Genomic DNA, 24,952 nt, shown 5'->3' with positions numbered 1-24,952 from the left:
AGATAATACACTGCACTGCTTCTGTATTGCAGTTTACTATCACTTTTCATTAGCAGTACTAGTTGTGGCAACCCACTGGCACTCTACGATTGAATTGCAGCCGACCAATGACGTCACAGAGGGAGCTTCCCCCCTCTGTTAACCATATTACATACTGTGATCAACATTGATTCTGACTTTTAAAGAATTAACTGCTAGAATCAAAATTATCTTTGGTCCCGCCTGTTGCAGCAGGACCCTATTTGTCGGTTAAAGCTGAATCCCACTGCAAATGGCATGGGCTCAGCCCCCTCAATATGTTTCAGCAACGTCATGAGGGGTCTGGGGCTTTTTTCACACTGCCCCTATGCAGTATTCTGCATAGAAGATAGAAACCCAACATGGAGAGATAGGCACTCTTGTAACATGCAGTAGGAATTAAAAGAATATTAACCACTTATGTTAATTGTAGCCTCCTGTTCTACGACTATTTTCCAGGACTCTCGAAGCTTGTGAATCTCCGGCACCTCAGTATTAACAATAACCAGCTTACAAGTTTCGATAAAGGAGTTATCGATAATCTGTCTCATCTTCACTTTCTGTCTGTCGAAAACAATCGCATCAACTCATTGGCTGGACTGCAGAAAGCCCAATCATTAATTGAACTCTACCTGAGTAATAACCAAATATCTAACACCCAAGAGATCTACACCCTTAAGGTAAAACTGTACTAACACTTGTCATTTAAGAATAAGCTGTGAATCAATAACTTCCATTATCAGATATCTTTACAGCTAGTATCCCCTTGTTTAGTTATTCCTTTCTATGGGAAACCTTGTGGAACCCTTCTCTTAAGGTGGCTCATGTGAGCACATTCTGACTTTCTGAGGTTTACTTGGCTTTATGTTCCTTTCAAAAAGTCTGTTTTTTAGTCAGCATAATTCCTATGTGATGGACCTTACCACACAAGCTCTTTAGAGGGGGATACAAACTGCTATCACAGTTAATGATGATGATCAGAGACTCTTGTCACACAGTTATAATGAAAGAAATGATAGTTCATGTATACTTATGGTCTATAGCTTATTTAGGTGACTATACAGAATAATGATAAATATAATCAGTGTCCCCCTTGCAGGCAGAGAAGGTACAGTTTTTGGCTTCTTATATGATGTTGTACTGATGCATCATGGGATTAATAACACTGAATAGTGAAAGAAAAAGCAGAGTGAAATCTCAACATCAAGATGGTGTCTGATAAGTATCAGATAGGAGGCTGCACTGCATGGAAGTGACTGCATTATACATAACAGTCTTCCATAATGTGACAAATAATCGGGGGTAGGGATGGAAAATGTGTTTTAGCCGAAATGGCCCTTTAAAAGTGTATTTGTCAGTATAATAAGGACGTTAAGGAAGGGCATTACATTTTACTGCTACTCCAGATCCAAAGGGTAAGAAGGATAAATAGCACCCAAAATATTTTCTTCTCTTGCCTCACTCACATCTAAGTGATGGCAGCCTCTGTGTGCATCTAACTAGTCTCATAACAACCATATCTTACATGTGCAATATTTTCCTATTAGGGCTTAAACAACATTGTGATTTTGGACCTGCACAGTAATCCAATATCACTGAATCATGATAACTATCGATTGTTTGTTATCTTTCATCTTTCGCCTCTGAAAGCTCTGGACGGATCTGCTGTGGTAAGCATATTTTATTAAAGGAAAGTAGGTGGTCTATGTCATTAACAATTAGTGTTGGTGCTTTCTACTTCTGCCTATCATTGTGGAAGTTCTCTCTGCTGATGAATGCACTAATATAATTTAATGCAATGCATGTGGAATAGATTTTGGGACTAAATGATGTTAGCCAGATACACTTTATAATTACAATGTCCTCCAATCTCATCTCTATATATTATTTTCAGAGTGGGCTTTATTCAACTTGGGGTCCGGAGTCGGATATTTGCTGTATTCTTCCATATCTGCCAAACAGTGCCCAAATAATAGTGCTATAAAGTGCCTAAGTAACTGTACCATACATTGTCCAAATAATAATAATACCTTATCATGTCTAAATACATCAGGCGGTGGTGAAAAATGCCAAGGTACATTGCCATACAATGCCTGAATACCAGGGCCATGCCTGAATAACACTATCATAGAGTAATCTACATTATACCGACATCTATATTACAGTCCTCACATGGCTGAGCTGTACTTCTTCCTTTTTATATATGAACTTTTCCCATCTACATTAGGTCCAATGTCCACGGGCAGGTCGGATTCCGCATGTGGGAGCCCGCAACAGAATCCGACCCTGCCCACGGCAGAGGACCATGCTTACCTGTCCAGGTTTTCACTGCAGTTGTGTGCGGAAGAGCCAGCCAATCCGCGGCCATCAGCAATTCAATGGCGGACGGGCCGCGGATCGGACGGCTTCCATTGACTTCCCTGCGGGAACTTCAGCAAAATGGAGCATGCTGCGAATTGTTTTCCAGACCAGAAGGTCCGTGAAACAAATCTGCATGATTTAATTAAGCTGCGGACGCCCATGTCTCCCTACAGGTGCCTTGAATTGCGGATGGTCAGCGCGGGTGCCCTGCGCGGATTCCGCAGTTCAAATTTGCTCGTGGACATGGGGCCTGCAGCAGAATCCGACCCTGCCTGCGGCCAGCCACCCTGCGTACCTGTCCGGGTCTTCTTGCTGATGTTTGTGGGCCTGCTTGCTTTAATTAAGCTGCGGATGCCCATGTCTCCCTATGGGCGTCTTGAATGGCGGATCGTCTGCACGGGTGCCCCGCGCGGATTCTGCAATTCAAATTTGCCCGTGGACATTGGGTCTTATAATTTACCCAAAATCTGTATGATGGAGAATATGCTATATGTTATTCACATTGATTCAGTGCTTGAAACATTAAGGATTTATATAATATATAGAGTATTATTTCCTAGAGATTCTGCTTTTATGTCCAATGCAGGCATTTTATCATGTACTTTTTTAATTTTAAAGGACCCAGTGGAGTGTGAAAATGCTAAGGACATGTTTGGCGGTAGGCTTAGTTCTGATATGGTTGCTGAAAAAATTGGGCATCAAAATTTTATTGAACTGCAAGAGTTAAACTGGAGATCCTCATCAATTAGGTATGATTCCATTTTATACAGTACATTGCACAGTCCTTGTTTAGGGTGCAAATTTGTACTTTACTGCAGCATCCATTGGAAATGTGATATTATTTGACTAGTGCAGCACTGAATATAAAAGTATACCTTTGGAAACTATTTGCAGCAATATGCAGAAATGACATGAAGAAGTGAGATACTTGTAGGGAAAGTCCAGTAAAAGACAAAGTTTCCTACTGCAATTATTTATTAGAGAACCTTTAGCCACTCTTTCAGTAAGAGGAGACACTGTCACGGCACTGCTTGCACCGACGGGGTTCTGACACATGCAAGTGTCCGGTGTGACATCCCAGCATCAGCATTGGACCATGTGATGCACTTACCAGCACGTGCGCAGTGGCATTCACCGCTCGACGCCGAGAGAGAAACGTCTCTTTTCTGTTCTAGGGCTGATAGGCTGGCTGAGCTGTCTATCATCTCAGTCCTCCTATCAGTGACTTGTTCAGGATATTTGCAGAAGATGCTCGTAATACATTTGTATGCTGGTCCTGCTCAGTGGTTAGGTGTGTATTGTCTGTGTGCTTCTGAGAGTTTTTTTCGGAGCCTTCCTTTTTTGGACTTTAAACTTCAGACTATGACTTGTGCTGACTTTTGTAGCTCTTGAAGTCTGGACTTGACTATTGTATTTGTTCATGGAAGGCCTTGAGCCAGCTACCTGAACCATGCAGGGATTGAACTCGCAACCTTCAGGTCGTGAGCGAGAGCTTAAGACTGCATTTCTGCTGCCTTAACACTGCGCAACATGAGGCCCTACTGCCGGGAATCAATTTAGGTTCCAGATGTGGGATAGACCTTTTTGGGGTGAGTTCTCTGCTTTATTGACAAGTCTAGTCGGGGCAGATCAAGCAAAGGTCCTAGACTTCACCTCCGTTTCTACCACCTTCAGTTGCCTTGTCTCGGATGTCTAGCAACCCAGAAACCCTCTGTATTCTATGTCATTCAGCCTGTCCTTTTCTCTTGCTTCTGAATTCGTTAGTCTGATTTCTCAACAGGACTGGACGGAGGTGACAGACACGACCCATGAGTTACAACACTTTGTCTATACACTCTTCTGTAGTTCTAGTGTTGTCACTGTAATACGTATACTCCCCTTCAGCACCTGGGTTGTGGTATCTGGAGGGAACGGGCTAATGGACGGCTAAAGTTCTTCTTTATAGGACACCAAAAATCCAGGCATTATGTTTATGTACTGGTCTGTAAAAATGGAGGAAGCTTTAGCTTTCATATAGCAAGCAGCCAGATTTTCATTTCTATGGATGCCTTTTACAGCTATGATGATAGAAATGGGGATGTATGAATAAGTTATGGTCTCTATGAATAATCTTTTATGAATATTTTATAACATGCAGAACATATTCTTCAAACAGTGGGTTTATAATACAGAGCATAGGAATCCAATAGAATTCTACACATGGAGGTCTCTAATATACGTTTGATGCTCAATTATCCTCGCTGGACTTAGGAAATAATAAACAGCAATTATCATTTCATGTCTGTTTATTATTTCATGAATTGAGTGAGAATGTTAAAACATAAATTTGGAGTACAGTATGATCATTTTTGGGATACGGTGAGGCCCTGAATTTTGCTTCTTTCTAAGGCCTCATTCACACAGGCGATACGTCTTTACCCCGGCCGCTTCAAGAACATGAACGAGAAGAAGCTGCAATCTAGTTGCAGCTAAAATTAGTGTTTTCTCGTCCATTCACACAGCCGGGTGTAGAGTATATACACCGCAGTTCGGAATTTCTTCAGTTGAGATAAATCCTCGGAATTACTTCTAATGGCTCAATACAGCCAGGTGACATGTTTTAGTAGTGTTGGCCGCTGCTAAACTCACCCGCTTTCCTTTTTTAGCAGCTCCCATAGATGACTATGGGAGCCGATTGCGTATATCGGCTGAAATATAGGGCAAGACCTATCTTTTCGGACTACATATTAAATCGTCCGATGTCCTATTATCCCACCCGCAATGTTTTTATGCGGCCATCTGAACGAATACATCAGATGGTCACAATATTTTATTGTGGCCTAATTAGTTGCATAGAAAAGCTTGTATGAAGAAGGCTTTAGACTGTGTCTACATCTTGCAGTTTTTACAAAGTTGTGCAACGTTTCAGTTAAAAAAAAATGTAACAAATCCACAATATGTAAACATTCTTAACTCTTCAACTTTCCCAGCGAGTGCACAGATCTACTGTAAATGGATGCAGTTATATCAACTATCAATGTACTGTATACAACATTATCAACAGTTCATGTAAAAGCATATATACTCTAAAGACTGATTTTCTAAAAGGGGTGATCTCATGAAGACACACTCTGTCCATATGCACAATTAGCGGATATGGATGTGATGGGGGGTGGGGTCTCCCTTAGGACCTCCCTAATCTGATTTGGAGTTGAGTGCCAACCTAAAGGAACAGCTCCTGCTCTGGCAGCCCCAACGTGTCAGTCCATTACATGAATGACCATTTATTTATTACTGCAGGGGAAATTTAGTAGTACATTGTGTCCATTCTTTCCATGTAAATGCTTGGATGAGCCAAGTCCAACAGTGCAGGAGGTGCTCTTACAAAGGGGTCCTATATTCTGGCTCATAGAAGGGGGACCTGGGCAGTGGACTCCTTACTGTGATATGCATTTGCCCTAATAGGCTTCCATTCAAGAAGGAGTTGTATTCATGGGACAACCCAAACTGTTAAAGAAATAGTTGTCATGAACAGGTATTACATTCATTAGGTCAAATCAGTACATACTTAAAGGGGTAGTCCAGTTGTGAAGTGAATTTTTTAAAATTCCAGATATGAAAGGTGTTTGCACCATGTTTTTGGTTATGGGTATCGAGCAGCCATTACCTTCTTATCATGTTTTCCATTTCTGATGTTTCCCCACATCACTATTTTCCAAGATGGCCGCCACATCTAGAAACTACATTTCTCATAATATCCTGCTCTGTACTTCCTTCCTGTGCATGTTCCCTCTAAGCATTGCCAAGTTCTTGGTCAGCAATCCAGTCTCGAGAGCTGAATTTAAAAAATCCGTCCATGGTCGTTCCAAGCCTGACCTGTAGCGCTGGAGTGCTTACAGGTCGTATCTAAGGCAACCTGTCAATAAACACTTTTGAAGTGCCAGGAGAAACTAATGGTTTATAGAGCAACAGACCCAAAATTGAAAGCAGAACGAAATTGCAAACTTTTATAACATTTGATTAGCATTTATTTGATAGCAACTTTGTGTAGCTGGAATACCCCTTTAACTGTCAGTTGATATCTGATTGGCTGAGAGTAAGAAGAGGATTTTGAATTTCATTAAACTCAGCAAAAGCTATCAGCAGCCAGGAGCTGTGTGCTGTCAGATCTGTGTCAAAAAATACTAGAGCCAGCTATGTACAGGAGTTGTTCAGACTCTACACCCACAAAGTGATAGGAATTTTTAATGAAGGCTATTCAGAAGGTTACCTAATAGAGATGAGCGAACGTGCTCGGCCACGGCCCTTTTTCGCCCGAATACCGCGATTTTCGAGTACTTCACTACTCGGGTGAAAAGTACTCGGGGTCGCCGGGGGGCGGGGAGAGGCGTGGCGGCGTGGGGGGTAGCAGCGGGGAACAGGGGGGAGCCCTCTCTCTCTCCCTCTCCCCCCCACTCCCCGCTGCAACCCTCCGCGCCGCCACGGCGACCCCCGAATTTTTTCACCCGAGTACGGAAGTACTCGAAAATCGCGGTATTCGGGCGAAAAAGGGGCGTGGCCGAGCACGTTCGCTCATCTCTATTACCTAATTTTGCATTTAGGAATCAAAAATCAATGCAAATTAAAGTTCCTCAGTCTGATAAAATTTGTAGTTTTAGCCTTGTTCGCGCATTGTTCAGCTGAAGGATTTGTGATGCAGTTTACAACTACACCTCTAGTACACCAATAATTACATCAAAATAACTGCACAATTGTGATTGCTGGAATTTAATGCAATGGGATAAAAATGCACAAAAACCACCACTCCTAGAATATGCTGCCTTTGCATAAAACATCCTATTTGGATGAAAAGAAAAAGCACGTTGCACCTAAGAAGCTATAAATATTTACCTTGCAAAAAGATGTGTTTGGTTGGAAAATCCTATTTTCCTGTTCACTCATAGGCAGAAATGTGGATGCTGCATTATAAGTCAGTGGGATCCATCTGGATTTAATGATATCCATTTAAAAATGAATCTGTCATAGCAATGTTTAGGGTAAGTTTGCATATCATGGATTGCTGTGAAATTCCACAGCAATGTACAATACAGTCTATGTGAATGGTGTTTTAACCAACGCCATTCACTTAGGGCGGTTTCACACCTGTATTGGAGCCTCCGGACTGAGTTTCCATCACAAATACGACTGAAAATACCCAAAGAAAAAGTGCTGCATGCTGCGCTTTTTCTTCCTTTCAGAAGCCAGACAGCTGGGTGGAAAATGGGAGTACCCCATTCCCCATTATAGTCAATGCGGTCCACTTGGTGCTGTTTTAGCTGCAGGATTCGAATTTCCTGCTCCCGGAACAGAGCAGGAAACAAAAATCCCCAGTGCCAATGTGAAACAACCCTAAGGGCTTATTCACATGAGTGTATATTGGCTGCCGTTTTCATGGCCGGCTGATATATGCTACCATCTGATGCATTGGATTCCAATGCATCAGACCACACAGGTGTATTCCTGCGGCGTAAAAGTCCTCGGTCAGGTGCTTTTACACCAGGCAGGAAAGATAGTCCTGGAACTATCTTCCAGGCCGCACTACGGCCGCTGCCATAGACTCCTATGGAAGCCAATGACAGTGGCCGGAGATGGGAGGGAGTTTAGCAGCGTGACTGCTAAACTCCCTCCCCCTTCTCTTCTCCTCTCCGCCCCTTGCTGCTGTTTGCAATGGGAGGGGCTGAAGCTAAGCTCTGCCCCATCCCACCCCCGCCAATTGCAAACAGCGGCAAGGGGCGGAGAGGGGGTGAGTGCTCAGCACACTAACACCCACCCCATCCCACCTCCTCCCCTTGCAGAGAGCCGTCTGTCTCCGCCCTACCTGGCGGCATATACGCCGAGCCCGTGCGTCAGATAGTAGCGTATATTGTCCGGCCGATATACGCTTGTGTGAATAAGTCCTTACAGTTAAGAGAGTCATAGTGTGGATTTTGAAATTTGCAGCATGCTGTATTTGTTGTGGAAATAGTGTGTTTTTTCACTATGGATTGCAATACAATCACACGTGCTGATTTTCATGTGGGATTTGGTGCATAATTTCTCTGCAATGTGTGAACATACCCTTAGAATAGAAACCATAACACTAATGTGAACAGAGCCTTTACCTCACAACACTTTGTTGATTATACATAACCAATCGTTAATGAGATAGGCCTTAATTAGCATTACTACATCCAATATGTGAGCCATACCTAATGCATGTCTTGTGTCATTGTAGATCAGTTGACCTTGTTCCAGCTGACCACTTTAAGAGCGTTCACGCAGTGAATTTAGAGAATAACAACCTGACATCATTCAGTGGCTTAATTTTCCTATCTCATGTGAAGGTGAGTGTAACGTATGGTATAACTGCAATCTGTTTCTCATATGACACATAGCAATATTTCACAGCTAGGGTACATGCATACGGCCTTTTTTACCATCTCATTTTCGGACCGAGTTTTCAATCCGAAAATCAGGCGGTAATAGCACCCATCATCTGAATGGGTGTACGCATTTGGGCTTTTTTTAACTTGGACAAAAATCACAGAAAGTCCTATTCTTGGCCGATTTTCGGATGAGATTAGCACACGTCAACATGCATTGTCCTATTCATTGTACAGCACACAAACAGGATGCCTGTGTGTTGACCAATGCGAGTTGCACCTGAGATCCTCGGGCACATCTCTTTATTCATCCATGTGTATGTACCCTAATTTTAGCTGCATATTGCCGAGGGTACATTTGGATACAACTGATTAAAATGCTTTTGAATCTGCTGTTATCTTTTTAGATTGCATTCACACTTTGCGTTTTTGTTGTCGCATGTGTCTAACATGTCTAACATGCAGATTTTGTGGATTTGCCATCTGTATTTCCACAGAACATTCCACAGCGGTAAATCCACAGCATTTGTGTGAATATTTGCTTGCTAATATGCTGTTATGGATCAATTTACCAAAGCGTATTCTCACCTTCTGCATCTTCTTCTTAAGGCCCATTTCCATGCAACGATTATCGCTCAAAATTCGTTCAAACGACCGCAGATGAGTGATAAGCGTTGCGTGTAAACGTGCACATCGTGCACTTTTCGCCTGCACGATGATTTTAGAGAGAGCTTAAAAGCAATCGTTCAGCCGTAGAGAGATAAAGTATCTCTCAACAGACCTCTGTGTTCTCAGTGGGAGCCAGGAGATTACATTGTATTCTGCTGGCAGCCCATGAGAGAACAATGCAGTTGTGTGCAGTGCGCAGCACACATGCTGGGCTCTGCAAAAAGCTCTTGGAGGCCCTTTTACATGCAAATGAAGATGATAAAGTGTTAATGGACATTAAAGTCCATTAACACTTTATGCAAAATGATCGCTAAAACTTTCAATCTTTCAATCGTTTGAAAGATTGTCTTTGCGTGTAATCGGGCCTTTAGTCCTATGCAGAGGCTTCCCTGGTCACTCCTGGCCTCTAGCAATGACGTCTTGACCTTTGTGACTGCTGCAGGCTATGATTGGCTGCTGCAGTCACATGTCCACATGACACCCTACTGATGAAGCCTAGGATAAAGGGCATGGCAGCATACCAGAAAAGACTCTGCATAGCAGTGAGAAATGGAGGTGAATAATTGTTTGTTTGTTTTTGTATTTTTTAAAATTATTTTATGGCTTTATTTTCTTTAAAGTGGCTCACCTGCAGATTTTTCTGCGATTCGTGGCTAGTGCATAGCAAAACATGCAACAATGTGGGCTTGCTACTTAGGATCCAATTCACATAGGCATAATATGCAGAGAATAGAATCTATTGATTTCAATGGGTTCAGTCTCACTCATTTTTTTGCATGCACACCATAGAGGACTATGGGAAATACACACTCAATACATGCGCAAATGTGCAATATGCTGTTCAAAAACGCAAGGAAAAGAACACAATTGTACCTTCGGTTAAATAGCCTAAATCATGGAAGGGGACTGAAAGAACTGGAAAAAATAACTACGGGGAAAATAATGAAGCTCTCTAAATTGTTCAAAACTATAAAAAGAAACAAATTTATAGTGTTTTCACCAGATAACCACAAATACGTAACTAATGAGTATCAATATGGTTTGGATGTCAAGACCTCTTTATGCCAAAGCAGAGGTTGAGGAGGGGTGCAATGTCAAACCTCTAACTTACAGTTCTTAGAGCTTCTAATAGATGATCTTATCTCATAAATGATTAACCAGTTCTGTAGCATATTCTGGTAGGTGTATGTGAGGGGTGAACTTACATTTTACATTTTTGATATCCCAGTGGACAGTGAAAGTACATAAATGAAGAACAGTAGGGTTCTGGGAGTGCATTTGATGGAGCTATGAATTATGGATAGATCTACATAATTCAGAAGTTACAAGCTTAGATGTAGCCCAGTATGACACTAAGTATCGGAGACATAAATAGAATTCTTAGGGCCCTATTGAAGGACAGGAATGGGCGCACTTGCTTCTTTATAGTAAACTGGGATTTAGTACAGCAAACAGCTTAGTAACTTATTGGACAATAAGTGAGCATGGATAGTAATGCCTAATATGAGATATACCAATGATGCCATATATCAGATATACAGTATTAGGCTGCACTCGCACGAACGTATATCGGCTCGGTTTTCACGCCAAGCCAATATACGTCGTCCTCATCTGCAGCGGGGTTGGAGGATGGAAGAGCCAGGAGCAGGAACTGAGCTCCCGCCCCCTCTCCGCCCCTCTGCGCTATTTGCAATGGGGAGAGGCAGGACGGGGGTGGGGCTAATTCTCGGAACCTAGCCCCGCCCCCGTCCCACCTCTCCCCATTGCAAATAGTGCAGAGGGGCAGAGAGGAGGCAGAGAGGGGGCGGGAGCTCAGTTCCTGCTCTTGGCTCTTCCATCCTCCCCCCCCTGCAGATGAGGACGACGTATATCGGCTCGGCGTGAAAACCGAGCTGATATACATTTGTGTGAATGCAGCCCCCGTAATATGATATATCAGATCTTCTGCCCAAAAGAGAACCCCAATATTACAGCTGGATAGCAGAAAGAACTCTGACTTGAGCCTCAGTATCTTAAAGGGGTTGTCCCGCGGCAGCAAGTGGGTCTATACACTTCTGTATGGCCATAATAATGCACTTTGTAATATACATTGTGCATTAATTATGAGCCATACAGAAGTTATAAAAAGTTTTATACTTACCTGCTCCGTTGCTGGCGTCCTCGTCTCCATGGTGCCGACTAATTTTCGCCCTCCGATGGCCAAATTAGCCGCGCTTGCGCAGTCCGGGTCTTCTCCTGTTCTCTATGGGGCTCCGTGTAGCTCCGTGTAGCTCCGCCCCGTCACGTGCCGATTCCAGCCAATCAGGAGGCTGGAATCGGCAATGGACCGCACAGAAGAGCTGCGGTCCACGGAGGAAGAGGATCCCGGCGGCCATCTTCACCGGTAAGTATAGAAGTCACCGGAGCGCGGGGATTAAGGTAAGCGCTTCGGTAAGCTTTCTTTAGGTCCCTGCATCGGGGTTGTCTCGCGCCGAACGGGGGGGGGGGTTGAAAAAAAAAAAAAACCCGTTTCGGCGCGGGACAACCCCTTTAAGTATATACTTAGAATATTTTACACAATTCACACAGGTAGACTGATCCTCCTTGAGGAGATCCAGCTGGTGTAGGGAGTGTTACAGGCAATAGTCCCTGGGAAAAGTATGTAAATTAGCTCTCTTTTAGAAGGAAGAAAACTGTTTCTTTATGAAAGTGCTAATGACCACTGGTCCATCAGTCCGTGTGTGCTGTGTGAGTTACATGGAGAGCCTGACAGCACCTGTGATGATGTCACCATTATGTGATCATTTACCAGCTCTTAGTTCCACCCCCTGATCACATGACGGTGATATCATCACACGTCCTTTATCCTCTTTGTGCACTGAATGAGAGATTATGGCTGGTCTACATCCCCCACACACCCTTGTGGCCTCAGTTGCTGTGGATATAGCAGTACTCAGTCTAGACGTTTGTACCTGGTTGTGAGACTGCTGTACACTTGTGTGGAGACTCCAATAAATGACACCTCACAAATTTACACGTACATAGCTCGTGTGCTGACAGGACCTGTGATGATGTCACCATCATGTGATCGGTCACATGGTCTCTGAGCTGGATGAGGGATTTTAGGTGGACTACATCCCTCCCAAACCCCCGTGGGCTCAGTTGCTATGCATATGGCAGTCTGGCAGTTTGTAGCTTGTTGTGAGACAGCTGCACACCTATGTGGAGACTCCAATAAATGACACCTCACAAATGTACATATACATAGCTGGTAGTGCGTATTGACCAACAACATTGAAGCATAGTCCTTCACCACTATCTTCACATCTCCTCAACATGATATCAGGTCATCTCAAGTGCTAATGCCACCAACACCAGTCCAGCCTTCATCTAATCATGAACCGTTGTCCACTGTTGAAACAAAGCATTGCTGTCGTGCAAACATGTCACCACAGAGGGTTCAACGCCGTCGTGAAGCTAATGCAGCTTACATGACATCGCGACAAGCCACGATTTCATCTCAGCCACCAGCTGAAGTTTGTAAATCTCGTACAGCAGATATGCGAAAGCTACGAGTGAACATGTCTCCTCAGCGAGCAGCTGAAGTTTGTAAATCGCGTGCAGCTTATATGCAAAAGCTACAAGCAAACATGTCTCCTCAGCGAGCTGCTGAAGTTTGTAAATCACGTGCAGCTCATATGTGAAAGCAGCATAGCAGAGCTGTGTATGTGTGACATGCATGTAGCAGAGATGTGTGGCGCATTGCGCCACCAGAAACACTGATACTATAATTTCCTAATAATTACTTGTCCTAATATATGGGGATCCAGACATGACTACACAGTGCACCCTTAGTACTTGTCCTAATATAAAGGGACCCAGACATGACTACACAGTGCACTCCTTATCATTTTCAAACAGATGAGGAGCAGGAGTATTAGAGATAGAGGGTTTATATACAAAAGCAAGTATGTGACCTGAGTGTGCATGCTGTATTCTAAGTGTGCTGTACTCTGAAGTGAGATTAGTTACTTAGACTCAGAGACTTTAGTCTAATTTAAATATATCTATTTACTGTCTTATCTATTTTAATTTTCACTTGCATATAATACTTTTATCAAATCTATCTGTACGATCCCCATTTAGAATGTGCTCCATGATTAATAATGCCATCCACTATACATCGTGTGCCATGTATGCAGTCCTTGAACATACTGCTGTATGAGATGTAAACACGTTGCGCATTTAGAGGCCCAGAACCTGGAACTAAATGCACAGCTTCCTTGGGCTACATCTCAATGAGGAGGGTGCAGCTGTGCTGGGGAAGTAGAGGGCTAGAAGGTGGGAAGAGTTTTTAAAAAAAGGACCGAAGAGGATGGCAACCAAAGAGATGGAGCGGAAAATAGTGTAGACAGAGTAATGAAAATGGAGGCAGAGACGTGGTAGAGGTTAGTACAGTAAGAACTGGCAGAACGGTGAGTAAGAATACACTAATATAAAATATAACTAAAAACCTCTAAACTGTATGATGACTAATGCTAGAAGTCTGACAAATGCAGTTGACAAATTGGAAGTAATAATGTCTGAAGAAAACTATTAAATAGTCTGAATAACGGAAACCTGGTTGGACAAAAGCTGTGACTGGGTAGTTAACTTACAGTCTTACAGTCTGTTCAGAAGGGATCATAAAAATCAGAAAGGGGTTTCTCTTTATGTAAAATCCAATTTAAAGACCACACTACAGGAAGATGTATGTGAGAAAGATGAACATGTGGAGTGTCTATGGGTAGAGATACATGAAGGGAAAAATAATAATAAAATCCTCAGGGGTTTTCTATAGGCCACTGAAAATCTATTACTGAGGCAAATAGATGAAGCAGCAAATTACAATAAGGTAATTATTATGGGGGACTTTAACTGTCTGGAGATAAACTGGGAAGCTGAAACCTGCGGATCTCAAAAAGGTAACAAGTTTCTTTCAATAACTAAAGACAATTACCTTTCGCAACTCATATAGGACCGAACTACAGACAGTAAATGAGAAATTTTTAAAACCATCTTAAATACTCACTGTGAGCAGTTTATACCTTACAGGAATAAAAGGGTTAGGATTAGGAGAAAACCAATGTGGCTCAATAAAGATGTAAAGGGGGTAACAAACAGCAAAAAGAAAGCATATAGACTACTAAAACAAGAAGGCAGTGAAGAAGCACTAAAAACCTATAAGGAAAAAAATAAATGATGTAAAAAGCATATAAAATCAAATATGTAGACAGAAACTTATTGCCAGAGAGAGTAAAACTTACCCTAAATTGTCCTTCAATTATATAAATAGTAAAAAAATTAATACTGATGGTGTTGGCCCATTAAAAAAAAATTAGGAAAAATTGTAGAGGGTGATAAGAAGGAAGCAAATCTATTAAATAGTTTTTTTTAATCTTTACATTCACCCTTGAAAATGAAATGTCAGGTGAAATGCAGAGTTATAAGGTAAACTCTCAAGTCAATATCACCCGTCTAATCCAGTGCAGAACCACCTTAAACAGATTAAAATAGTCAAATCGCGGGGACATGATGGCATGTGCTCCAGGTTCTAAGGGAATCAAGTAATGTGATAGATAGAACTTTGTTTCTGATAGTTAAAGACTCTATAGTAATAGAGTCTGTGCCACTGGATGGCACATAGCCAATGTGGTGTTAATATTCAAAAAGGGGACAAAAAGCGAACCTGGATACGATAAGCCGGTAATTCTAACTTCTATTGTGGGTAAAATGTTTGAAGGGTTTCTAAGAGATGTTGTCCTGGAGTATCACAATAAAAATAGATGTATAACTCCAGATCACCATGGGTTTAGAAAGCATTGCCCCATCAAACTAATCTGATCAATTTCTACAAGGAGGTAAGTTCTAGACTGGATCGGGGAGAGTCACTGGATCTTATATACATACCATGATTTTCTCAAAGCATTTGATACTGTGTCGCATAAAAAGTAGGCATATAAAAGGAGAATGCTTGTCCTGGGTGAGAATGTGTGTAACTGGGCAAGTAACTGGCTCAGTAATAGAAAGCAAAGCGTGGTTATTAACGGTGCATACTCTGATTGGGTCATTATTACTAGTGGGATACCACAGAGGGCACTATTGGGCCTTGTTCTTTTTAATATACTTATTAATGACCTCGTTTAAGGATTGCACAATAAAATATCAATATTTGCAGATAATACAAAGCTATGTAAAGTAATTCACAGGAGAGGAGAGCATACGGTTGCAAATGGATCTGGATAAATTGGTGGCTTGGGTGAAAAGTGGCAAATGAGGTTTAACACTGATAAATGTAAGGGCAGGGGAAATGCATGTCACCATTACACATTAAATGGTTAAATGGGAAACCACTGGGAAACACTGACATGGAAAAGGACTTGGGGATTTTAGTTACCTGTAAACCTAATTGGCATAACCAGTGTCAGGTGAATAGAAAATGGGGTGCATAAAAAGAGGTCTAGGGGCACATGATGAGAGCATTTTTTCTTCCTCTTTAGAAGTCACTGGTCAGACCACACATGAAATATTGTGTACAGTTTTGGGCAACAGTACTCGAGAAGGACATAAAAACTTGAGCGGGTTCGAAGGTGGGCAACCAAATAAAAAAATGAATGGGCTGATTACAATCCCCAGAAAGGGTATCAAAATTAGGATTATTTAGTTTAGAAAAAAGGCGTAATAACCATGTAGTACCAACTATTACTACTGGGGTCACTAGGGGGTACACTGTTACTACTGGGGTCACTAGGGGGTACACTATTACTACTGGGGTCACTATGGGGAACATTATTACTACACATTGCATATAGAAAACAAAAGTCTGTACATCCAACAAATAAATTAAGTGTGAAGGTGCACAATAAGCCATGGCTCCAAGAAATACAGTAATAAACATGTGCTTCAGCACCCTTACACACTTGATATCTGCAAACTAATGCATAATTTTTTTTTGTACTAACCGCATAAAAATGCAAGGTTCTTAGTGCACGATTTGATAAAATCAGTATATGTCCATCAGTATATGCCACGTCAAGGCAAACCTTAATGGATCCTGGCAGAGAGGACCAGTACCTTCCAAGAGCTGCTTCAAAGGCATCTCACCCAGCCAACTACAACCCTATTCTGTACTGATTTGAAGCAAAACCTCCAAAAAGTGTATACTGATTTGTGTCTCGGGTTTGGCTGATAGCCGTAATATTGTTCCAAGACTCTTTAATGGGTCAGACATTGATTTACAGAATATCTACTTATAGGTGGCACTACAAGAAACAGTTATTTTGCTTCTGGAGATCTAATTTGCATAGTTAAACTGAGTTTTTCATACATTACAATGTAAAACTGGAGAACGGTTGAGCCAAAACTTTTTATCTATGTTTTTATATATTTTCACCAAATACAAGACAAAAGGGGCATACAGCCAGTATAAAAGGACCTGGCATCTCTCCTGACATGTCTGCTTTAATAACTTCTGAAGTATCTTTTCTGAGAACGTGTGCAGTTCCTCTGTTAATCCTCCTGGAAATGTATGATTAAACTGACAACTTGGGTGTTAATGGGAAGTGTCTTTACACGGTTTTGCCGCGATGAAATGCTGGCCGAAAATCGTGAAAATCTGAAGCACTCCAATGCATCTGTTCAGATGGGCGATTAATTTTTTTTTGGCACGTAAAATCGGCCGGCCGGAAAAGATAATACATATGGTGCGCATTCCTGCCGGCCTCTTTTACTTGCTGTCGGAAAAGATAGGACTTGTCCTATCTTTTGCGGGAATACGACGGCCATTACCATAGACTCCTATTGGAGCCTATGAGAGCCGTCAGAAAAGGGAAGAGGGAGGGAGTTTAGCAGAGTCTCATTTTGCTAAAGTGCCTCCCGTTGCCATTGGCTGCCATAGACTGTGGAGGGAGGGAATTTAGCGTGGCAAGCGCTACTAAAGTCCCTCCTCTTGCTGGCAGCTCCCATTTGCCACTATCAGCCGGCAAGGGGAGGAGGAGAAACTTTAGCAGTGCTAACGTCTCTCCCTCGTCCCACAGAATTCCGGGCTGCAGTGTGAACGGGCGAGAAAACAGAAGATTTAGCCGTGACTTGATCCCAGCTTTCTCCCGTTCATGGGATTTTCGGCTGTGATGCGGGCTGCCGAAAGTTGCAACGCCTGTGTGAAAGAGGCCTCACAGTGTAGAATCAGTGCTTATAGCGCCAGACCATGTAGAGAAAGACTATATTGACAAGTGGAATGGTAACACGGAGCTGTTAATTAATCCACATATTTCCAGCAGGAATAACAGAGGAATGGCACATATCAAAGTTATAATAAAAGATGTTCCAAAACTGTCATGGGAAATACAAGTGTCTACTAAAACAGACATGTTTGGAGTGGTAACCGATCCTCTTGCAGTAAATGTAAGTTCACATTCTATATGGCAAGCAGTTAAGGTATTCCTAGTTCAGTGATCACAGAGATCTGGCTATGAAAAATGAGCTCTATAGATTTAGCACTGACCTGAAGGTGACAGCACAGGCACATAGCATCTGTATCAGCTATGTAAAGGGGCTGGTATACAAGTATACTTCTTTGTATGGCCTAATAATAGCACATTTCTGCGGAAGGATGTTTCAGCTACAAGACTAACCGTGCTATAAATAAGTAATATTAATATAGAATCCGTATAGCCTTTCATCCCGACTCTCTAGTTAAGTGCTCTATGAATAATACAAGGCAATGCATTCAGTCTTGCTTAATGTATGTATTTACAGTAATGTGAGGGATGTGGATGGATTCACTGCTGTTCCATTAGAGGTAATCAAGCATATATTTATATTTCCTACTGACACCTTCCCCATAAAAAGAGGACCAGATGTATATTACGTTACTTTGTATTGCAGAAAAACTCATAAATTTGGGATAATGGGAATTAATGAATTTGCACTTAATATGTTTGCAAATATACAGATACTTGCACCAGTATCACTTATTTCCATGGTGCCTTTTACCGGGGTCTAACATCTCCTTTGTTATTAAACTTCTCTTCCTGTCTATTTGTTTCTTGCTATTCTGAGGACAAGAGTATACACACAGCAATTCCTAAACCCAGTTCAACCTCTTCTCACAAATGGACACACTGGTTCTTCCTAATTGTGCTCACCTAACCTCAATAGGAGATAATGCTATGTCTTAGTGATGTTGTGGGCTCAGAAATTGTGGAAGCATTATGGAAGCCTGGCTGTGATTGACAGCTAATCTCACATTGTGAAGCCTTACTGGATGATTGCTTAAAGTATAACTGTGCTTTCCAAAATATAAGTTCTGGGTGCTAAGATCCCCACCAATCGCTAGAAGAATGGAGCAGAAGCGCTGGCTATCTGAAGTGAGGCTCATAGACTTTCTATTGAGTCTGTCTTTAGCTATGTGTTGGTGCAGAAACAGTGCTCAGAGAAGCTCTTCTGCTCTTTCATTTTAACAATTGGAAGGGGCTCATTACCTGGATCCCCTAACCTATGAAATATCAAAAGTTATTGGAAAGTACAGTTATACTTTAATCCTTTATATTCCATAGTCACTAGCAACCACGGCATCGAATGAGTTAGACAGAGGGAAGGGACTGCTGCTTATTAGCCTTTCGTTGTCCCACAACATGATAGCGAGGTGCCAATTACCATATTACCAAGGCAGCCTATAGCTTCCATGTCTGCAATAGGTATTAAGGCCCACTTAGATACAACGATTATTGCTTAAAATTCACTCAAAAGCCGCCTAAGCACGGCCATCGTGCACTGTTCGTTCATCGCTAATTTTTAGCCAGCTAGAAATTAGCAATGAGTCTCATCAGCGCCGCCCGCTGATATCTCATGGGCGGTGCTGATAGCATTCTTTCAGCTGGTATCCCGCTGGCAGTTCTCAGTGGAACATTAGCTGAAAGCGCCGAGAACAATGCAGCTGTTTGCATATACAAAACGACTGCATTGTTCTCGGAGATATCGCGGCGGTATCCCGCTCCGCCCTCATAAGTCTTAAGTAGCTAATTAGCTGCTTAAAAGTTATGCAAAAATGATCGCTCAAAACCGTCACTCAAACTGTCATTTGAGCGAATTTAGAGCGATCATCGTTTTGTGTAAATGGGCCTTTAGTCCATGCCAGAGGCATGATCTAATAAATTGATTGCCTGTCATTGCAATACCAAAATAAAATATTAACATATGATTTTATGACTTTGTTTTTCAATCATTTTTCAATCAGAGAAGTTTTTATTCACTTCCCCTGCTGTTTTTGCTCTTCTAAAATAATATAGTAAAGATCTCTACTGGAAACAAGTGTTGTATTACATAAATGGACTGAAGCTTTCTCGGGTGATAACAGCTGTTTTCAGGGGGTTTCTGAAGCTGGTCTTGCAGGATTGCTGAGTTAAATTTAGGTGCTGAAATGTATGTAAGCATCTACTTTGTGCTAGTCTTTGTACTCGTTGCCCATCCACTATAAAACACAATATAACCTTATCAGTCTGATCCATAAAGCTCTCCACAGTGCTACACCACCCTATATCTTCTCCCTCATCTCTGTCTACCACCCTACTGTGCTATCCATTCTGCTAATGATCTTAGACTAAATTCCTCTATAATCCGAACCTCCCACAGCCATCTCCAAGATTTTCTGGAGTTTTACCGGTTTTCTGGAATGCACTACTCTGGAAAATTAGGTTAAACACCAATTTACACAGGTTTAAGCCTGCCTTAAAAACACATCTATTTTGGGAGGCCTACCATATTCCTTAATCTAACTCTTTTATTTAACCCCCATCTACTTCTCACTCAGAATCTGATTCCTTCATGAGCATGCAGCTCATAAAGAAGAAGAAATATTGGTTTTGCCAAAAATCAAATGCCTTTGTATTGTAAACTATAACCTATATTTGTGTACACTGTTTGACATTTCACTTGTTTTTCTTAACTGATGTATCTATGATTCGCGCACACAGAATGTAGAATAAGATCTGTGTGAGAAGCCAATGGTAAGACAAGGTGGTTAGTGGAGACCAGGCCTCTGGGAAAGACAAAATAATTCCCATAAACTGATTGTATGCTGTATGTACATGCAATTTTTTAAATATTATTGTATAGATTTCTCATGGCAGGACACCAGAAATTTGCCTTAAAGGGGTTTTTCGAGTTGTAGCATTTCTGCAAAACCAGTTCCTCATGAACTGGCATAAAAAATAAGCATATTGTCACCTCTCCCTGCTCCCTACTGTGTCCCACACCACTGCCCTGGGACTCCCCTCTGATGTAACATTTAAAGGCTACCCCAGCCTGTTTACCAGATATCACAGGCGCTGCAGCCAATGACAGAACTCAGTGCTCGATCATTGAGCTCTGTCATTGGCTGTCGTGCCTGTGATGTCACGTAAACCAGGAGGGACTTCAGCCTGTACACAAACACCGGCGTGGAGGACCGAGCAGCGCTGTGGGACACAGCGAGGAGTGGAGAGGGGTGAGTATATGCCTGTTTGTTATGTTAATTCATAAGGAACTGGTTTTATAGAAAAGCTACAACTCGAATACCCTTTTAAATAGTCTCAATTTTGGGGCCTTGATTAGACTCTCACTTTCTACCAATATGAATCTCCATGCATGATCTTATCCCTCTCTAATGCTTTACTTCTACAACCCTTATTCTAAATACACTTTTTCTTTAACTCTACACCATGAGCAAAGATCACTTTCTCTCCTATATAAACCAACACTCAAAGGCACTTTATATCTGTACATAAGCAGATACTGGCTGACGACTCACGCATCTTATATACTACAAAAATGGCTGGACCTCTTGTGTTACCCCTATTTCCTTGTGTAAAATGTGAGCTCTTGTGAGCAGGGACTTCATTCCTATTGTTCAAATTGCCTATTAGTATAACACTTAATGTAATGTCTGATTTTGTCTGTGTTCGCTCTGATTTGTAAAATGTTGAGAAATATAAAGATTATTAGGATTACTGTTATCATCCATTCTTCTGCAATCTGGCATTTACCTTCTTATCAGCAGAGACTGGGAACTTCGATACTTTATCTAGGCTGTCTCACATTAAACTCAGAACCAACATATTTTCTTTCTATAGAGCTTATATCTTAACTACAACCACATTGAGTCCATCCTGCCCAGACAAAAATCCCAGAATCACCTGACCAACCGTCAGATACTTCACCAAAAAGTTAACTCCAGTGGATATGGGCAGCAAGGCAAGAATAACAGGTACTAAGTGCTGACAACTGGTTTGATATATATAAAGGTTTATTATCTCCAGGTCTATATTAGATATTATAGTTACAGAAAAACCCACTATAGCACGCTCATGTGTAGACAATCTGAGCATCTGTACCTGTCTGACTTGTACTAGCAGATTTAGGCGTTGCATGCATCTCCTCACATGCCCAACTTGGCACTTATTTTCTTTTCATTTACAGAGATACATTATTTGGGGAGTCGCTGTCTCCAATAATGCAGAGTTTAGAGGTACTTCATTTGGGTTTCAATGGCATCAGTAATTTGCAGCAATTGCAGCTTGGAAGACTGAAGAGCTTGAAATCTCTGTTTCTGCAGGGTGAGTTAAAATGAAATGAAAGGTTTAAAAGGTTTTTCCAGCTTTTAACATTAATGTTCTGTCTTTTGGATAGGTCATCAGTCTGTGATCAACAGAGGTCAGACTTCTAGAACTAGCATTAATAAGAAAAACAAAAGGGGCCGAGAACGAGAGAGACCCAGTGTCCAATACTGCATTGAAGGAGTACAACCCCTTCATTCTGATATAATTGGTGGGGATCCTGAAAGTCAGACCCCACCAGACATGCATTGATGACCTATCTTAATGCACATAGGATATCTTCCCAGAAACATAAATATTAGACTTTAAAGTCTAGGTTAATCGAGTTTTTACATAAATATAATTCTCTTAGGGTGGCTTCACACGAGCGTGTGCATGTGCCATGCATAAGTGCGCACAAATGTGCGCACCACCGTACGTGCACAAACATGCATGAATGCATGTGCGCCCATTGCTTTCAATGGAGCCACGGCTGCTGCCGGCGGATCCATTGAAGGCAATGGTCTGCCGACACCCCTTAATTGTTTTTCAGGAAAGAGCTTTAAATATAAGCTCTTCCCTGAAAAACAACCATTTTAATGTAAAAAAAAAATATATATATATATATATATACATACATATATATATATATATATATATACTTACCTGTCCACCGCTGCCGTTTCCCTCGCAAGGATGAAGAACACATCTGCAGATGTTTTCTTCATCCCCACGGGGAATAAAGAACTCCTGTTATTCATTCAGTGAGAGCTGCCTGTGATTGGCTGATCACTTCAGCCAGTCACAAGCAGCTCTTTCATCAGGCGGGGATTTTAATTCCCCGGCTGCTGAAAGAACTGCTTGCAGAGGCGGGGACAGTGCAGAGAGGACGCGGCTGAACCCCGGCAGCTGAAGAAAGGTGAGTATGTTGTTTTTATTATTTTTAACACTACTTTGCCTTGTTTGTCAGGGAAGGGCTTATATTTGAAGTCCTTCCCTGAAAAACAATTACAGAATGCTGGCAGCTGGATCCCCTACCGCAGCTGTCATCTGTGACAGCTGCGGTAGGGAATTCTTTATTCCCGGCGGGGATTTAGAATTCCTTTGTTGCATCTGTCACAGATGTGACAGGTGCAGCAGGGATTTCTTTATTCCCCACGGGGATAAAGAAGACATCTGCCACATGCGGCAGATGTGTTCTTCATCCCTGCAGGGGACACGGCAGTGGCGGACAGATAAGTTCTTTTTGGGTTTTTTTTTTTAAACTAAAATGGTTGTTTTTCAGGTAAGAGCTTATATTTAAAGCTCTTCCCTGAAAAACAATGCAGGGGTGCCGGCAGACCACTGCCTTCAATGGAGCCGCCGGCAGCAACCGAGGATCCATTGACGGCAATGCATGCATTCCCTATGGTGCATGCATGTCCTGTCTTTACAGGCACCCGCCTGTTAAACACGGACATGTGAACACACCATAGGGAATGCATTGTATGTAATAGACGCGTGTTTTTGTGTGCGCGTATGCACACGCTCGTGTGAAGCCACCCTCACTGTATATATTCTTATTATTTTATTTGCTGTATGTACAAATGTGAGCAATTCTTTGATAAATTTACAAAATTGTAGGGAATTAACATTTTCACGAGACTCATCAACAGACACAAGCTTTTTAGAATCGTTCTGCAAGTTCGTAGAGTACAGATCGCGGCTGGTCATTTTTGTGTAATTTTACTACCCTAGCTATCCCAATAAGTATAAATTAGGAAACTGCCTTATATGCAGTTCCTTGGTATAGTATATTACTATAAGTCCTCCCAAGGGTGTACTTACCATAGATAAAGTCCCTGCAGTTGCCATGGGGCCTTTGAAGACAAGACCATTCAGCCTGTGCTGTTTCATCCGTTTTATATGATCAGGACCTGTGCAGAACCTCCCCTTTCAAACGCAATACATTGTCAGCAGTTAAAGGATTGGGAATTGGCCAAAGTGTCAAGGAGAGTGAAACAAGAACCAGAACTTTCTGTCCTGTGTGGTAAAACCTGGTATCACCCAATGGAAGCTGTTTTAATATAAACTATGGTGTTCTTATTATTCTATCTACCCCACTGTTTACCTGAGAAAATGAGTCTGAAAGTTGACAAAAATCAGAGAACACGGCTGACCTGTGCCGTCTCCCTCCCTAGGAAACGAGATCAGCCAAGTGGAAGGACTTGAATGTTTACAGTATCTTCAAGAGCTTGTGCTGGACCATAATCGTATTAAAATGATTTCTGAGACTTCATTTGCAAAGCAGAGTTCTCTAGTCTCCCTCCGAATGGAAGAAAACCGGCTCCGTGATGTTAACAATCTACATCCGCTTGTTAAGTTGAAGAAACTGTTTATTGGATTCAATAAAATTCAGGTAATATGTGCCGTTTTATCTATAGGACCAATTTTACATGCTCTTTTCTATACAACATATCCCTATAGTAACATGAGTCATGGGCAGAGCTCATCTGGGTCTAGTAAGACCCAGCAGGTCTGTCATTCCAGGAGTCGCCAGCGATCACGTGATTGCCAGGTCCAATAGAGGAAACAGCACTGCTGCTTCCTCTATTCACTACAGAGCACTTATTGATTGTTATGTAGGCTGTGAAAGAGAAGACCGAAGCGGATATAAACTGCTTCTGCCTTCTTCTTTGCGTCCCTGACTGTCTGACAGCCGTGCATCTGACCTGTTCCTGTTACATTGCAGGGGTTTTAAACCTCCACCGTATATTTCCAGTGGTGCTGGTTTAAAGGCCATATATTTACAGCACTTGGTATGAAATGGGTTAAGCCCTGTCTCTGTTCTGCCCATGAATGTTTAAGCCCTTCTCCTTTGCGGTGACCTGCACAGGAGAGTCCGGCGGAGAATAAGTTGGCTGATTTTTCTGTAAGATTCCTCTGGAAAGGCCA

General features: G+C 42.0%; 1 protein-coding gene across 1 annotated transcript in view; it reads left to right on the top strand.

The window, feature by feature from the left end:
• Positions 1 to 24,952, top strand: part of LRRC9 (leucine rich repeat containing 9) — a 97,667-nt gene that overhangs the window by 55,960 nt on the left and 16,755 nt on the right. The window contains exons 22-28 of the mRNA XM_066608216.1: positions 478 to 698; positions 1,566 to 1,688; positions 2,998 to 3,128; positions 8,612 to 8,720; positions 21,557 to 21,690; positions 21,903 to 22,039; positions 24,199 to 24,416. Coding sequence (XP_066464313.1) covers positions 478 to 698; positions 1,566 to 1,688; positions 2,998 to 3,128; positions 8,612 to 8,720; positions 21,557 to 21,690; positions 21,903 to 22,039; positions 24,199 to 24,416 — 1,073 coding nt within the window. The remainder of the gene's footprint in view (positions 1 to 477; positions 699 to 1,565; positions 1,689 to 2,997; positions 3,129 to 8,611; positions 8,721 to 21,556; positions 21,691 to 21,902; positions 22,040 to 24,198; positions 24,417 to 24,952) is intronic.

Source organism: Eleutherodactylus coqui, chromosome 6 (assembly GCF_035609145.1).
Source record: "Eleutherodactylus coqui strain aEleCoq1 chromosome 6, aEleCoq1.hap1, whole genome shotgun sequence".
Taxonomy (NCBI): Eukaryota; Metazoa; Chordata; class Amphibia; order Anura; family Eleutherodactylidae; genus Eleutherodactylus; species Eleutherodactylus coqui.
This window is presented reverse-complemented; position numbering and strand designations above follow the sequence as displayed.